This window comes from Herpailurus yagouaroundi, unplaced genomic scaffold, assembly GCF_014898765.1.
Source record: "Herpailurus yagouaroundi ecotype Mexico unplaced genomic scaffold, PumYag 140, whole genome shotgun sequence".
Taxonomy (NCBI): Eukaryota; Metazoa; Chordata; class Mammalia; order Carnivora; family Felidae; genus Herpailurus; species Herpailurus yagouaroundi.
The window spans coordinates 24,218,005-24,236,858 of NW_024412395.1; the positions used below are offsets into that span (position 1 = coordinate 24,218,005).

At 33.4% G+C, this 18,854-nt stretch overlaps 1 protein-coding gene across 4 annotated transcripts in view; it reads right to left on the bottom strand.

Moving 5' to 3' along the window:
- Positions 1-18,854, bottom strand: part of LRP1B (LDL receptor related protein 1B) — a 1,898,953-nt gene that overhangs the window by 594,142 nt on the left and 1,285,957 nt on the right. For all 4 annotated transcript variants that reach the window (XM_040474969.1, XM_040474970.1, XM_040474968.1 and 1 more), the window contains exons 28-29: positions 2,191-2,322; positions 622-849 (exon numbers count right to left, since the gene is read on the bottom strand). In XM_040474969.1, the coding sequence (XP_040330903.1) occupies positions 622-849; positions 2,191-2,322 (360 nt within the window). The remainder of the gene's footprint in view (positions 1-621; positions 850-2,190; positions 2,323-18,854) is intronic.

Consider the following 18,854-nt stretch of genomic DNA (forward strand, 5'->3'; position numbering starts at 1 on the left):
AAATTTTAAAAAAGATTAGGATAATTCAATGTTAAATATTTAGAGTTTAACCACAGCAATTACATGTATGTTTCACTTCACTTCAACTATGTTTTCCATTTTGGGGAAGTTACTTGTTTTTTTAATGGCTAAGTTAACAACATTTACCAATAACCTATGATTCCACCTGCTAGGTCAGGAGGTGGATATGAATAGTCTTATTTGTGGAGTCTAGTTCTGTAGAAATTTATGCAAAATAAGTTGATAATAAGCATGATTCAGAGAGGGAAACCCAGTCCTTTCCAAAGTCCTATATTTTCCGTGTGCCCTAACTATAATTCCCCCATCAGCAGAAAGGAATCTTCAAATATGTTTGTTTAGAAGTCTGTAAATTTTAAGGAGGTCCCTTTTGAATTTTTTTTCCTTTGAAACTAAATTTCTAGTTATTAGAGTACTATGTGCAACATAATTATAGCATTCTACAATTGCTAAGACATAGCATATTATTAAATCTCTGAATAATCAATTCCAACTTTCAATTAACAACATACAATTGGATAATAGAAAAAAGAATAAAAAAGAGACTTGTGATTATTACAAATTGAGTAACATTTTTTAAGTTGTATTTTGCAAAACTCTTACCTCTTGAAATAACAGTTTCTAATCCAGTTCCATTAATAAAAGCCCGCTTAATGGTTTGTGTTTTAATATCTGTCCAGTATAAACGTTCTTCAGATGCATCAAAGTCTATCACAGTAACGTCATCAATGTCAGGGACTGTAAAGGCCGTGATAAAGTTAAAATATGGATTATCAATATCCACTCCTCTGATTTCAGAACGCCTTGCATATAGAAGAAATTTTTTCATTTCTAGAAAGGAAAGAGAAATAAGTGTTTTCCTCCTATAAGCTTGCCAAGTTTGAAGCAATCTAGAAATTCTAAAATATTAATTGTTGATGACTTAATAGAATTTTACCACCAGAAAATCATAATCAAGATTTGATGGGCAGAAATGACTTATCTATTATTTAAATTAAAATACTTAATAGAAACAAATGTAAAACAACTTAGAATCCTTGCCATTATTTTTCTTTTGTTAGAAATGACAGGAAATTCTCAGCAATTTGATCTTAGAATTTTAAACAATAGCTAAAACACATGAACTCTACAAATGTCAAACAACCATATTTATTCTTTGTATATTTTAGAACAATAATGCATTGCATTAAATGATTTTTGAAGAAATCAAAGAGTATTTTTTCTATACTATCTCTGAGTAAAACAAAATTAAGCATGGATTTAAAAATCATGTTCACATTTTCCCTATCAAAATTCAGGTTCAAATAATGTTAAAGCATGCTTTCTTACAAAGTTTTGTAAATCTGTAGTAACATTGTGAGTGATGTTGCATCATTTTCCTTCCATAGGCATTTTTCTTGAACAGAGTTTATAAAATAGGAAATAAAATAGAAGAAGTCACAGATATTCTATTATTTCATTGCTCTCTTTGAGATTGTTGTTGTTGAGATATGCTATGATTATATAAAATTAATTAAATCGACATGTACCTAAATTCCTAAGTGAAGATTTTGTGAGTATATTCTTTTCTGTCCTTAAAGGTAATTGCTCTGCAAATAAAAATTACTTAAAAGCAAAATAAAACAGAAAAACTCCACAGTCTGATTTCATTCACAAATTTCATTATCATTTTTTCTAGTTTAAATATGCTGTTTAAATATTTTTTAGGAATACTTCAAAGTTACCCATTTTACTTCACTTCTCACCCCTTCAAGTCGATAATCCCCTATAAAATGATGTGAAAATAACTTTAGAAGAGCAGGAAGAGATTAAAGCTATTGAGTACCTCTTTGTTACATGGGTTACCTACATCATCACTTTCTGAAAATGCACTTTCACTTAAAATCTCCCTGTTTTGTAGAGATAAATTCTGCTAACACACTAAATCAGAAAGTGGCAAGAAAAAAATGAATAAGGTAATAAATAGCAAAGTGCAGTATATCACATATTTAAAGAATTTGTCAGTCTTCCCCAAAGTAGATGAATCATCAATAGAGTCTGGAAATAGCACTACCTCAAATGTTTTTAAGGACATTAAAAATATCTTTTGGCTCACTTTGAGGAAAATCTTAATGCTAATACAATTTGAGAGAATTCAATTTAAATTTTAGATGAGAACTCCAAGAAATTTACCATAGCAGGTCTTCTTGTCTGAGGAAAGCTTCATCAAGTGGGGGCACGCACAAGCAGCACTCCTATTATGATTGATCAGACACATGTGAGAGCAGGGGCCTTTGCCGTCATTAGCTGCACAGGGATTGGTAGCTGTAATTACACAGTGAAACATTAACAGTGAAAAAGAAAAAATATATATCTATTAGGGAACCTCTGAGGTCGACAAGGGTTATTCACTTAATGATTCAAAGTGAAGTTCCTATATAGCACCCATTACTGCGGTGATTAATATGACAATAACAATCATATGTAGCAATTACATTAATAAAAACATTTTTCCTCTTCAGAGATAACAACTAAGTTAATTCCCTCAATTTTCTGTAAGTTGAAGTGTATGAATCCTAATGCCTTAGAAGCAAAGAGTTTTTTAAGGGTTTGTCTGAGAAAAAAACAAAACAAAACAAAACAGGATTAATGATTCAATTTAGTTTATAATAAAATAAAGTAAACCATAATCCAGGAATTGGGTGCATCAATGGATGTTTTTATTTTCCTAACCTACCATATAGATCCCATTCTTGCCTTAGCACAGCACTCTTACTGTTTCCCTAGGAAACTGTTGTTGTTATATATATATCCTTTCTTCAAGCCATACCCTTTGTATAAAATCAGAGGCCTAAGTGAAGAAATGTTGATCTTCCTTCATTATTAAGACATCGACTTCTTCTTTTTTTTTTTTTTTTGGTACTAACAGATTGAAGTTTCTTCCACATACACAGATTAGCTAAACTCTATTGTATAAGTAAGTTATAGTATATTCAAATATAGGATGGAATATTAAATTTTATAGTTCAATATCACTGTCTTATTCTTTTTGTGTTTCTTGTGCCTTTTGAATATGATTTTAATCTCAGTTGATCAATAACTCTTCTTTTAAATCTTATTTTTGTAAACCATATCTACTAGAATAAGGATACTAAATTAAAGACAGAAAAGTGTTACAACTTCTGATCCCAACTACTGATTCAAACTATTTTATATTCCTAACAAGTGGACCTACTGTCCAGAGTTCTTTTAAAGCACAAAGAATAAAAATCAATGGAATAAAACTGTACAGGATATGAGAAATTAACTGTATTTGATACACAATGTGACTTGTGTCAATATTTAGCAGCCTCCCTAAGGTAATGAAAATAATCCATGTCTTTGAATTTGATTAAAAATAAATAAATAGGCTGCCTGGGTGGCTCAGTCAGTTAGGCATCTGACTCTTGGTATGGGTTCAGGTCATAATCTCACAGTTTGTGTGTTTAAACCCTACATTGGCTCTGTGTTGACAATGCAGAGCCTGCTTGAGATTTTCTCTCTGCCCCTCCCCCACTATCTCTTTCTGTCTCTCTCTCAAAATAAATAAATAAACTTTAAAAGCAAGCAAACAAATAAAATAAATGGAAATGAAAGACACAGAAATATGTTCCTAAGAAAATCAATTAAGGAGAGATTTTAAGATGGTGGCATAAAGCCATCCTGAACTCACCTCCTTCCATGAACACAACAAATCTACAGCCGTATATAGAACAACTCCCTATGAAAAGGACCTGAAAGCTAGCCAAACAGCACCTCCATAGCAAAGAATAAAAGGGCCACACTGAGACAGGTAGGAGACAGAGAGACATGGTTTCAGAAGAAATCACACCCCAGGCACTGCAAACCACAGTCAGGAGGGATCTCATTTATAGAACTTGTCCCTGAAAAGTGAGTAGTTTGTGTCCCACACCAGGCAACCCAACCGTTGGCAACTGCATTGAAGAGATGAGCCCCTAACACAGTTGTCTTACTTCCATAGGTTTACTTCCAGGAAAATCATAGTGCTATAGGGAATGGAAAATCCACTCTTAAATGGCTGACACACAAACCCACTCACCCTGGAACCAGCATTAAAGCAACAGTTTGAAGCTTTTAGATCATATGAAAGGAAGCTTATTTGTTAATCTTAAACCCTCTGTCAGAGAGGCAGTGATATGATGAGACCCTCTCTAAGGACAGAGATTCTCGCAGGTGCCATTTTGCATTTTCCTTCTGCCTTATTGTTGCTAGAACTAGCAGGTGCCATTGTTGCAATCCCTCTCACCTCTTCACCCCTCACTGCTAGCTCAGTCAGATTACACTGATCCCACACACCATAGCACCAGCCCACCCGCCCAGACCTAGCTGATCAGCCAAACATTCCACCCCCATTTACTGTAGCCACTGACTGTCTCACCACAGCTGGCAGGTATGTACAGCCCTCACAGGAGACAGCACTTGAGAATCTGGTTTTGTGGATAGGGGTTACATTTCTGGGCCTCATGGGTATGAAACATTTGGAGAAACAGACAATGACAGGCTACCAGCCACAGGACACTGCATAAATAGTAGACTGAAACACTCTCTCAGGATTTGTGTGAAAAAGGCCTGTTTTCTTGTTCTGTAGCTTCAGTCTGAACATATCCAGAGATCAGAGGTGCCCCTGGGAACCTAAATAGAGAAACACCACACTAGTGCCCACTCTTTTCCTACTCACATCTTAGTGATATCTCCCAGAGAAGAGATTATGCATATATCTAAAGCCATAATTTTTACAACTATTGCCCAGATCCCCCAAGTTTGAAAGTCAGTGTGGTTTATGATTATGAACCCATAAGACTATATTTACACACCTTGAAAGCTGCTGCCTGAGGATCTGGCTTACAATTAGTCTGAGAGTATGCACTAAGATTCCTCCCTTTAGAACACTGACAGGTCTTGGCACACCCTCAACAACTGGGACCTCTGAAGAATGAATTAGGCTACTTAAATAATCACAAAGGTCTGAGAAACAACCAACAGGGAAAAAAAAGTTTGAACCTTAAGTTTATCTACTATGCAAGTTCACTCCTTTAAGACTAAGGAAGACAGTTATTTTACCCCATACAAAACAAATAAACAAACAAACCAAAAACAAAAACAAAAAAAAAAAAAACAAAAAAACAAAACACACAAACAAACAAAAAAAGAAACAGGATCAAGCAAAATGAGGAGACAGAGGAATATGTCCTAAATAAAAGAATAAGACAAAACCCCAGAAGAAGATCTTAATGTAGCAGAGGTAAGTAATCTACCAGATAAGAGTTCAAAGTAATGTTCATAAAGATGTTCACTGAACTCTGGAGAATGGATGAACATAGTTAGAAAGGGATAGAAAAATAACACAGTACGAAAGGCAGTCACAGACATTATAAAACAATAAAATAGCTGAAATAAAAAACACACTAGAGGAGCTCAACATAAAACTAGATTAAGTAGAAGAATGGATAAGCAACCTAGAAGACTAGGCAGTGGAAATGACCCAATCAGTAGAGGAAAAAGGAAAATAATAATAATAATAATAATAATAATAATAATAATAATAATTAATAATAATAATAATAAAAAAAGTGAAGATAGGTTAAGGGACCTGTTCAACAACACCAAACAGAATAACATATTCATTATAGGGGTCCTAGAAGGAGAAGAGAGAGAGAAGAGTAGCAGTTAGTTTATTTAAATTAATAATGACTGATCAAAACAGTAAGGTACTGGCACAAGAACAGACACATAGATCAATAGAACAGAATAGAAAACCCAGAAATGAACCCAAAATTATTTGGTCAACTAATCTTTGACAAAGCAGCAAAGAATATCCAATGGGGAAAAAGACAGTTTCTTCAACAAATATTGGAAAATATGGACAACAACATGTAAAAGAATGAAACTGGACCACTTTCTTACAACATACACAAAAATAAATTCAAAATAGATGAAAGACCTAAATGTGAGACAGGAAACCACCAAAATTCTAGAGGAGAACACAGGCAGTAACAGTTTGACATTGGCCATCGCAACTTCTTGCTACATATGTCTCCTGAGGCAAGGGAAACAAAAGCAAAAATAAACTATTGGGACTTCATCAAGATAAAAAGCTTCCGTGCAGTGAAAAAAACAACCAACAAAACAAAAAGGCAACCTTTGGAAAGGAAGAAGATATTTGCAAATGACATATCTGACAAAAGGGTAGCATGCAAAATATATAAAGAATTTATAAAAGCCAACATCCAAAAAGAAATAATCCACTTAAAAATGGGCAGTAAACATGAACAGATATTTTTCCAGTGAAGATATACAGATGGCTAAGAGACACATGAAAAGATGCTCAAAACTACAGTGAAATATCACCTCACACCCATCAGAATGGCTAGAATCAACAACACAAGAAACAACAGGTATTGGCAAGGATGTGAAGATAGGGGAACTCTCTTGAACTATTGGTGGGAATGCAAACTGGTGCAGCTATTGTGGAAAACAGTATGGAGGCTCCTCAAAAAGTTAAAAATAAAACTACTCTACAACCCAGCAATTGCACAACTAGATATTTACTCAAAGGATAGAAAACTACTGATTGGAAGGGGTACGTGCACCTCAAAATTTATAGCAGCATTGTCAAAAACAGCCAAATTATGGAAAGAACCGAAATGTCCATTGACTGATAAATGAATAAAGAAAATAAAGTATATATATATATACACAATGGGATATTACTGAGGCATAAAAAGAATGGAATCTTGTCATTTTACAATGATATGGTTGGAGCTAGAGAGTATGATGCTAAGTGAAATTCAGTCAGAAAAAGATAAATACCATATGATTTCACTCATGTCAAATTTAAGAAACAAAACAGATGAACATGGGGGTGGGGGAAAAAGGAAGTAAACCAGAAAATAGACTCTCAACTATAGAGAACAAACTGAGGGTTACTGGAGGGGAGATGGGTGGTGGGATGAACTGAATGTGTGATGGGTAATGAGGAGGGCACTTGTTGTGGTGAGTGCTGGATATTGCATGTAAGTTATGAATAGTTAGATTCTACACCTGAAACTAAGATTGTACTGTATGTTAACTAACTGGAATATAAATAAAAACTTGACAAAAAAAAGGAAATGATAGTTGAAAACTTTCCTAATATATGGGAAAAATAGGCATCAGGAATCCTGTTCCAGGAAGCACAAAGAGTTCCACATAAAATAAACACAAAGGGATCCAAACCAAGATACATTATAATTAAAATGTCCAAAGTTAAAGAAGAGAGAATCTCAAAAGCATCAAGAGAAGAACAAATTCTTACATATACTGGAATCTTAAGATTATCAGCATATTTGTTAGCAGAAAGTTTATAGGCCACAAGGGAGTGGGATGACATGTTCAGAGTACTGAAAGGAAAAACAAACAACATTCCAACCAAAAATACTTTACCTGGCAAGGTTCTTATTTGGAATTGAAAGAGAAATAGAGTTTTTTAGACAAGCAAAAAGTAAAAAAAAAAAAAAAAAAAAAAGTTCATCACCAACAAACTGGTCTTACAAAAAATGTTGAAGAGATTTCTCTAAGCTAAAAAGAAGAGGGAATAACTAGTAACAACAAAACATATGAGAGTAAAAGTCTCATTGGTAAATATAAATATATAGTAAAGGTAAAGGCTTCACCACATGTAAAGCTAATATGAAGTTTAAAAGACAAAAGTAGTAAAATTAACTATAGCTACAACAGTAAAGGTAAACACAAAATGAAAATATGTAAAATATGATATAAAAAATAGAACACATGGTAGAGAAAAGAAATAAAAATGTTATTTTAGAATGTGTCAAACTTAAGATGCTATCAACTTAAAATATACTGTATATATGTGTGTATATCTATCTATTTATCTATCAATCCATCCATCTATCCATCTACCCATGGTATTGTATGTGGACCTCACGGTAATCACAAATCAACAACAGTCTATAGTAGACACACAAAAGAAATGTGAAAGGAATTTAAATATAACACTAAATAAAATCACCAAACCACAAGTGAAGAGAGCAAATGAAGAAAAAAGGAACAGAGACAAATTATAAAAATGGCCAGAAAACAATCAACAAAGTGAGAGTATGAGAGTATGGCAATAAGTACAACAAAGAGTATGGCAATAAGTACATACATATCAATAATTCTTTAAATGTAAATGGAGTAATTCTCCAATCAAAAGACACACCAATTTGACAATAAATTTCATATATAAAAAAAATAAAAAAATAAAACAAACAAACAAACAAAAAAAAAAAACAAAAGACACAAAGTGGATGAATGGAAACAAACAAACACAAACAAAAAACAAAACATGGGTCTTGCTTGCAAGAGTCTCACTTCAGATCTAAGGACACACAGAGACTGAAAGTGAAGGGGGTGGTGCCTGAGTGGCTCAGTCGGTTAAGTGTCCAACTCTTGATTGTGGCTCAGGTCATGATCTCAACATGGTGGCATCCAGCCCCGTGTCAGAAGCCTGCTTGGGATTGTCTCTCTCTCCCTCCCTCCCTCTCTCTCTCTGTCCCTCCCTTGCACATGCTCATGCTCACATGTACTCTCTTCTGTTTCTCAACAATAAATAAACATTAAAAAATTAAAAAAAAAAGTGAAGGGATAAAAAAGATGCAAATGGAAAGTTAAAAAAAAGCTTGTATAGGTTATACTTATATCAGACAAAATAAACTTTAAAATAAATTATACAAAAGACAAGGGCATAACATGGTCAGTCCAACACGAACGTATAATATTTGTAAATGTTCACCCAACAAAGGAGTACTTAAATACATAAAGCAAATATTAATAGTCAAAAGAGAGAAACTTACAGCAATACAATAATAGTAGAGAACTTTAATATGCCACTTATATCAATATATAGATGTCCAGACATAAAATCGATAAGGAGACATTACCCTTAAATGACACATTAGACCAGCTAGACTCAGATATATACAGAACATTCCATTTAAAAGCAGCAGACACATATATCAATGGAACAGAGTACAAGGCCAAGAAATAAACCTATACATATATGTTGAATTCATATATGACAAAGAAGTCAAAGATACACAATAGGAAAAGGACAGTATTTGCAATGAATGGTATTGGGAAAAGTGGACAGCCACAAACCAAATAACGAAACTGGACCACTATCTTAACCATACACAAAAATTAACTCAAAATTGACTAAAGACTTGAATGTAAGGTCTGAAGCCCTTCAGAAGCCATAAAATTCAGAAGCCAATTTTATGAAGCCATAAAATTTCTGGAATAAAACATAGATGGTAAGCTCCTTGACATTAGTTTTAATAATGTTTCTTTGGATCTGACTCTGAAGGCATGGAAACAAAAGCAAAAATAAACAAATGGGACTACATTAAGTCTAAAAACTTCTACATAGCAAAGGAAATCATCAACAAAGCAAAAGGCAAGGTGCTAAATGGAAGAACATATGTGCACATCATATATACGGAGTTAATATCCAAAGTACATAAAGAACTCATATAATTCAACACCTAGAGGAGAAACAATCTCATTAAAAATGGACAGAGGATCTAAATAGACATTTTTCCAAAGATGACATAGAGGTGGCTGACAGGCACATGAAAAGATTTTCAGTATCATTAGTTATCAGGGAAATGCAAATCAAAGCCAGAATGAGAATGTCATCTCAGATCTGTTAAAATGGCTTTTGTCAAAGAGACAAGAAATAACATCTGTTGGAGAGGATGTGAAGAAAAGAGAATATTCGGACATTTTTGGCGGCAATATAAATTGGTGAAACCACTATAAAAACTCAAATGGAGATTCCTCAAAAGATTAAAAACACAATTAACATGATTCAGCAATTCCACTTCTGAGTATTTACCCAAAGAATACAAAAACACTAATTTGAGGAGATATACGTACCCTGTGTTCACTGCAGCATTATTTATAGTAACCAAGAAATGGAAACAATCTAAGTGTCAATCAATGGATGCACTGATAAAAAAGATATGATTACAGATATATATATATATAGATAGATGATATAGATAGATACAGATATATAGATATTAGATATAGATAGATATGAGGGAATACTACTCAGCTATAGAAAAGGAAATCTCCATTTGTGACAACATGGATGGACCTTTAGGGTATTATGCTAAGTGAAATAAGTCAGATAAAGAAAGACAAATACCATATCATTTCACTTATATATGTAAAAATAAAACAAATTAACCAATGAAAACAAAAACAAACTCATAGAGAACATGCTGATTATCAGAAGGGATGGAGGTTGAGGAGGTTGGCAAAATGGGTGACAGGTCTCAATTGTAATGTGATAAATGATCACTAGACTTATAGTGGTGATTGCTTTGTAGTGTATACAAATACAGAATTATAATATACAGCTCAAACTCCTACAATATATACTTATTTTACCTCAATTAAAAAATAATAAAAAATAAAAACTATTAGAAAAGCATGGAAGCATGCATCTAAAGATTCCTTAGGAGTCCAAGTCCCTCTATCACATGGAGTAAGTGCCGCATATTTTGTTTTCTTCCTTTTTAAATTCATGTATTATGGTTAGATTATGATTATAAAGAATTGTAGATTAGAGAAGCAAGAGAGCAGATGTAAGAGCAGAACAGGAACCAGAATAAAGAAGAGGCCTTGTTTGAGAATCATTAAATACCTAGCGTCAGGGTAACTTAGCTGAAGTAGTAAGAGAAAAATCCAAGTTTTCAACACTTAAGACAAAGTACAGAAGATGAGGAAAAAGAAGAAAAACAGAAAAAAAATAAAAAGGAGTAAAGGGAGAAAGAGGAAGGAGGAGAAAATTTTTGTTTAAAAACATTGACATAGGCAATGTTATTCCTCTCAAAGAAATTAAAAGCATAATCCAAGACAGCTCAATGATAGGTACTTGGATTTTACTTTGAACACCACTATTTTTGGCCCGGAATCATATTAGCTCTTCTCAACATCCATAATTGTGATAAAATATTTTTAAAAGCAAAACCAAAATACTTTCTGTATGCACAATAACGTAAAAAATTACATTGGCTTTGTAGCCCATATGTATTAATGATAACACTGTAATGTAATATTCACAATCTTTTCTGCTTTCACAGTGTGCAAAATCCAAATGACTTTTTATTTTCAATTTTTAATATTTTCTCACTTTGAAATAACAGTGTTAAACATTTTTAGTTCCTAACCATGCAATCGAACAGATACCAAATTACCATGTTAAGGAATTTGATTCACAATACTCACATTTTAATATAAAGCAGGTATTAGCAAATGGTGACCCCAGAGTCAAATATAAGCTACTGCTTGTTTTTGTAAGTAAATTTTTATTATAACATACCCATGCTTATTAGCTTACACATTGTCTATGGCTGCTTTCACACTACAACAGCAGAGTTGGGCAGTTTCAGCAGAGATCATATGGCCCACAAAGCCCTAAAATATTAATTATCTGGCTCTTTACAAAAAAGGTTTGCCAATACTTGGTATAAAGCAATTAACTATTTTATAAGAAATGCTATTGCAGAATCCAATTTTCAATACAGAGGTTGTAAACGGCTACAGAACCAAGGCTGCTATCTCATTTATTTCTATGCAGGAGATGGGAAAAGCTGACCAGTGAATGGAATGCTGTAAGCAATCTTAACAGATGAAATGCAAATACAACTGTGCAGAAAGAGAGTACTGAAGGTTCATATTACCTAAACTCAAATTGGACCAAAGAATCTTAGAGATACATGAAACACCCATCTGTATATTTATGCATTGAATAAATATTATTCTGCCTACTTTTAAAAAGCTTGAATATAATAGTAGACAAGACATAGTTCCTGTAAGGGATTTAAGAGTCTGTACTCTAACCATGTACACCATCCCCTGCAATTCCATGGTGTGTGGCTTGTTTTAGGTTCTCTCCATTTCTCTCTTAGGTTGCTACACTAACTTTCTAAGTAATCTCTTGATTTCTGGTTTCTCCCCAATGCATATATTAGTTTTCTGAAACACAGACTTAATCATACAGCTGTCTTGCTAAAAAATCTTAGATGGCTTCCCACTGTCTTATTCACAAAGTCTCAATCTTACCTCCTACCATTTCTCCCATGATACTTTTGGCACTGGCTAGAGTTTACCTTCTGCTTTCTAACTTCCAGATGTTTTTTTTGTTTTGTTTTATTCTGATCCATTCTGTTTATTTTTGTTCAAGATGTCATCAGCCTTCCAAACTCACAAAACTTTTCATTTCAAAGCATTGTTTCCACTTCTTTTTCATTAACATATTAAGTATTATTTGAGTTCCCTAATATGTGAGTCCTTCTTTCCATTTTTACCTTTCCTATTCCAACACAAAGTTTTATTTTGTCACCTTTGCACGACCCCTATGGCAGCCTTGTATCTGGTACTCTGCAGCACTGCTCAGAATATTCCAACCTCTTCTTTTTCTTCTGCACACATATAATGCACATGCTCAAATCAATTCTTCATTGTTGTCTGAATATCTATATCTTGCCCTTTGCCACTTCCACATGGTGTCCTTCTCCCATGGAATTTCATTACCAATATTTTAACCTGCCCTCATCAATCAGCATAAGTCCTTTTTCTTTCACAGAATAGTTTCTAATGAAGGTAGCTAGTGCTGATGTCTTCCATTAATGAACATTAGTTTTAATTATTGCCTATACAAGGCATTAAGCAATTTATTATTTATTGTCCTACTTTCTAATTACCTGTGACCTATATTGATACATTTTATGTCTGTATGTGCTGGTAAACACTGGTAAATCAAAGATTAGGATTTTCTTTACCTTTTTCTTTTTTTTTCTGTAAAATGCCAGATAGTAAATATTTTCACTTTTGTAGGACTTATGCCCTTCATAGTAACTATCCTACTTTGCTACTGTAGCACAAAGGCAAGCATAAACAACATGTGAGTCAAAAGGTTTACTTGTGCTCAAATAAAATTCTATTTACAAAAGAGGCAGGAAGGTAAATTTAGTCTGAGGGCCTTAATTTGTCAATCTCTGAGTGTGAGTATCAGTTTCAGGCTGGCAGGAACTATGACATGTGTATAATATATTGTTTGTACATATGACTTATCTACATAACATTTTTTCTTGTAAAATTTCTCTGGTATCTATTACTGTGTTATACTTAAGGACATTTGGATTCATATGCATGCTCATGCTCAGTGTAGGTGGGATATGTTCTAAAGAGTCAGGAATCTAAATATTTGGAAAGTGAGTTAATCTTCTAAAGCACATCATAGCTGTAGGTAAAGAGACTAAATAATGCATAATTACAATATTTTATAGGAGAACCAAATGTTAATTATGCAATCACATAAGACTGATGTGTGCTCTGTGAAGAAAACAATATCATTAAAAATAATTTCATATTTCATGCAAACCATGTTTAATTGTAGCCCATTTCTCACCAGCAAAAAATAAACCCTTTAAACCCAAGCAATTATTTTATCCATTAAATTCAAATAAAATATATGCAAATGTTGGTGCAATATAAAATATGTATGATATTTATTTATTTAATAAAACTCTGCTCAAGGCAGAATGCCAGAATACAATTTGTTAGGTAAGAGAAATATTTTTCTTCCTCTTATGTAGCCATTTTTATAGTAACTAATATTCATTCTGCTAATAAACTTTATTGGTACAAAATAATTACTAATATAATAAGATAATTTATCTGTATTATAATTTTCCTTTTAGAAACTAATTTAATATTTTTAAAGAGAGGAATTTTCAAAAGGATGTTACAATTAAACACTAATCCCAAATTCTATTTTCCTTTTGACAAATACCTTGAAATTATAATTTTAACATTTGAAGTTGAAGAACTGAAATTAATTGCTTATTCAAAACACACATATAACAAAATATGTGCAAGGGAAAGATGTTCTTATTGCTTTAATATCACCAGATCCCAGAAATACTAGGTATGTAGGGGCTACTTTCATCAACCTTATCATATTTTATGGATTAATTTTAAACCGTACTCTATTTTTATGAAGTAAATAAAATGTCTAAAAGAATCTTATCTGATCTTTTATAAATATCTGTATTTCAATGGGAAAAATTCTAAAAGCCACAAATACTATTTCCATTTATTTGTGCATAGTGCTTTGTAAAAGGGTGAAAACAAACATGTCATATAATGTTATATTTAGTGGTAATATATATCTTAAAATACCAAAGAACTTTCAGTTATTCTAAAGAAATGACTTCAGGTGTCTTTCTGATATTTTAATTTGCTTGCTACTCATTGTGCCTGCTGTATGATTTGAAAGAACAGGCATCAAGTTTCTAGCTTTATGATGATTTTATAATTATAAAAAGCTTTCTTATTTAAAACAGTGGTTTTCAACCAGTGGTGGGGAATATATGGAGACATTTGTGGTTGATTAGAGATAGTATTGGCACACTAGTAGCCAGAAATGCTAATAAATGTCCTGCAATGCAAAAGGAAAGCCCCTCCCCTCCTCCGAACTAAGAATTATCTGGTTAAAAATGTGAACAATGTAGAGGCTGAAAAGTCCTGATCTTGGAGTAGAACCATGGATTCAGCGATTAGTGGATTTGAATGGAGGGCTCTAAATCACTTGGGTTTGCATGACTTAGGCAAGTACATCAAATAGTGTACCAAGGCAGAAAGAATTCTGATGATTCCCTTTTTTACTAATCTTTTCTATTGCTGCAAGGTAGATCGCATATTTCAAAAATAGCAATTTATAAAGCGGCTAAACTTACTACCTGCATATATTCTTTTGCAGTTTAGTTGTTTGATATTTCCATTATATTTTGCCAAAGAAATAATGATAAAAATGGTAATTTAGATTTTCAGATAAACCAACCAATCCCATTAATTTATAATATGCTTTTAAGATAACACAGAAGAATTCATTACGAAACTAAATTGGGTGCTAGTCTATCTAACTCTTCCTGGAAGCAGAGGTCTATGTATTATAGGAAGAAGGTATAAGAGGAGAACGTGAGTTCCATTTTGTCTTTTTATATCAATAGTTAGAATGAGGTAGCAACATGTCTTTGGCATGTTTCAACTCTCCCTTTTCTTCTTCATTGTTCATTTCTTCTCTCTCTTCTACCAGGTTCTCAGTACTGTATGAAGTTCTAAGCTCCTCATTATGGAAGCCTCACAGGTTTACTCAAATCTCAAAAATTCCTCCTTGCTCTGATATCACATATCTTTTACTTCACCTCAGTCAGAAACCTCATCTCTTCAAAGCTGCTATCAACTACAAGTAAAAGTGAAAGCATTTTGATTTAACTATTTCACACCAGCTTACCATTCTTAGAATATTAGCATTTTATTTATTTTTTATGTATTATTTTATTTATTTATTTATTTATTTATTTATTTATTTATTTATTTATTTTTAATTTTTTTTAACATTTATTTATTTTTGAGACAGAGAGAGACAGAGCATGAACGGGGGAGGGTCAGAAAGAGAGGGAGACACAGAATCTGAAACAGGCTCCAGGCTCTGAGCGGTCAGCACAGAGCCCGACTCGGGGCTCAAACTCACAGACCGCGAGATCATGACCTGAGCAGAAGTCGGACGCTTAACCGACTGAGCCACCCAGGCGCCCCTATTTATATTTTAGAGAGAGAGAAAGAGAGAAAGTGCAAGTGGGGGAGAGGGAGAGAAGGAGAGAGAGAGAGAAAGAGAGAATCTTTAGCAGGCTCTGGCTGAGTGGGACTCGATCCCATGATCCTGGAAACATGGAGCTAGCCAAAATCAAGAGTCAGATTCCCAACCAATTGAGCCACCCAGGCACCTGAAACATTAACATTTTAAAATAGGGCTCATGCAAAATAAAATAAATCCCTTACTGATAGCATATAAAATTTTGAAATAAAGAGATACTATAAAACAGCAGGAGAAATAATATATTTTTAACACTGTCAATAATATGTAGGATGGAGTGTATCCATACACACATATATATGTGTATATATACATCTATATACATATACATCTATAGAAATACATGGAGAAAGAGAAATTTGACTTTTATGACAGGTAGTTAGATCTTGATATGGTAAACTGTGGAATTAGATGATTTAAATAATTTGCAAATATTTGAGATTCATCTCCATGTTGTAACATGGTTTCAAGAGTATTTTTTTTTCTCAAACCTTTTTATTAACAAGATAAATGTTGGTTATGATTAAATATATTTAGATGCCCAAATGGAATCCCTCCTTCTTTCAGTTTCATAAGTGAAATTTTGTCCCCTGAAGGAGCAATGATATTACTAGTATTCTTAGAATATAGAATCTTTTCTTAAGTAAGATAAGCTAATTTTCTTACAATGTGGTCAATAAAAGTTTTATTTTCTCTAGATACATTTTCTTGAAGTGATAGTAGGTACTTAGATCATTTCAATGTTAAAACTACTCTTTGAGAAATAGCCCACAGTTCTTATATTGCCACATAACATAATAGGCAAGTGAGATAAAAATAGAAAGAGTAAGGTTCCAAAATGGAATAATTTATTTTTATCACGATACAAAGCATTTTATAAGCATTATTTCCTTTTCTCTTATTAGGGAGTTTTGTTTATAAAAATAAATTGCCCCCATTTTATAGAAGAGTAAACTTAATTTTTAATACGGTAAAAAAAAAAAAAACTTTAAAATCACAGAACTATTAAGAGGGATATAGGTTTCAGATTTTAGAGTTTGAGCCTCCAACTATTATACATACTACTTCTCTAAATGAACCAATTGACTTAGATTTATTCATTCTCTTAACTACTCATAGATATTTTACAAAGCAGGCATGTGGGATGGATACTGCCTTGGAGTATAATTTTTATAAATACATTTAATGTAATTGTTGTAACTGAATAAAGTCCTCATGTCTCATTCATGTCTCTGGGTTTTGATTTTTCTAAGGGATATTGTCATTAATGTATTATATAAGATAGTTTGCACATTTGACAGTCACTATGGGTCCCAAGAACAAAATTGAAAAGGATGATTGAGCCAGAAGCCTGTCTTTGAAAGTAAAATAAAGTGGTTTCTACTGAACAGTACTATTTATATCAACAAATCTATATATAGTCCCCATTGAACTGAGATCTTTTCAGAAAGAGAAAAGTTTCTTCAGACTGGGAAAACATCTCGTAATCGGTAGAAGTCTAATATACAAAGTACTTGCAACACTCTATATTTAAAGTGACAATCATGAATGAATTCTTTCAAGAACAGATTCCAAACATAGCAACTAAAGAAATACAGAAGAAAGCCACCACCACAACCAAGACCACCACCACCATCAGAGTAGTGGAATCGTTCTTGATTCATGAAAAAACTGAACTACTCTGAGTATTAAACACAACTGAAGTTGTGATTAAGAAAAGACCTTTGAGCTGAGAGAGGACACAGAAGGATGGCTAACATGCTGGATGGGAGAAGGTTTATATACAAAAGAAGAAAGGTATACTTTCTCCATGTTTATAAACAACTCCTCTTCTAATGGGAGGGGAGAGATGGTGATGTGTAAAACAAAGTAACTAAGGGAATTGTGTGTCTATCAATCTATAATCTATCTATTTTGTTATCTATTATTTATCTATCATTTACTTAACAACATTTATATAGTGCTAAGTATTTGTCAGATATCTTGTAAGTGCTTTAAAAAGAAACTAATGCGGAGGCACCTGGGTGGCCCAGTTGGTTAAGTGTCCAACTCTTGACTTCAGCTCAGGTCATAATCTCACATTTGTGAGTTTGAGCCCTGTATCCTACTCTGTGTTGATGGTGCAGAGCCTGCTTGGGATTCTGTCTCCCTCTCTCTCTGCCCCTCCCCCACTTGCTCTTTGTCTCTCTCTCTCAAAAAAAAAAAAAAAAAAAAAAAGAAAAGAAACTAACACACTTAATCTTTTCAATGATTGCATTTTACAAATAAAAAGATAGGATAGATAATGGTCATACAGTCAGGATAGGAAAAAATTAGAATGAGAACCCAAACAGTCTGGCTCTAGAGTTGGCTCTAGAGTTCTCCTCTTAATTACAAGCATCTTCTAAGCTAATTGTTATGACGCTTGTTTGTTTTTTTTTCTTTGCATTTACATTGTGCTACTTAATAACATAGCCCTTTGTTTAATAAATTATATTTATTTTTAGTAAAAAGGCTTGAATATTTATTTATTTATTTTTTTCAACGTTTATTTATTTTTTGGGGGACAGAGAGAGACAGAGTATGAATGGAGGAGGGGCAGAGAGAGAGGGAGACACAGAATCGGAAACAGGCTCCAGGCTCTGAGCCATCAGCCCAGAGCCCGATGCGGGGCTCGAACTCACGGACTGCGAGATCGTGACCTGGCTGAAGTCCGACGCTTAACCGACTGAGCCACCCAGGCGCCCCGGCTTGAATATTTATAATAATGCCTAACCTCAGACATAGTTGTGATCACTAGGATACAGGCAAACAGCTCCAATGAAATTGTTCTAAATTAAATTATGGCCGACTGTCCTCCAAATTACTAAATCCAATGAATACACTTATGTCTTTATCTTTCTTGACTTCTCCATGAGAAGTGGCCACTGTCACTCTGTCATCTTGAAACTTGTCTTAGTGTTTTTTTTGTTTTGTTTTTTCATTTTTGTTTTTTGTTTCTTTTGACTGTTATCTCTTTGTTTCTGGTCACCTCCTCAGCATTCTGCCTTGCCTTCTTTAGTGTTCGCTTACTTCAAGGCTCTGTCCTTGCCCTCTTCACATT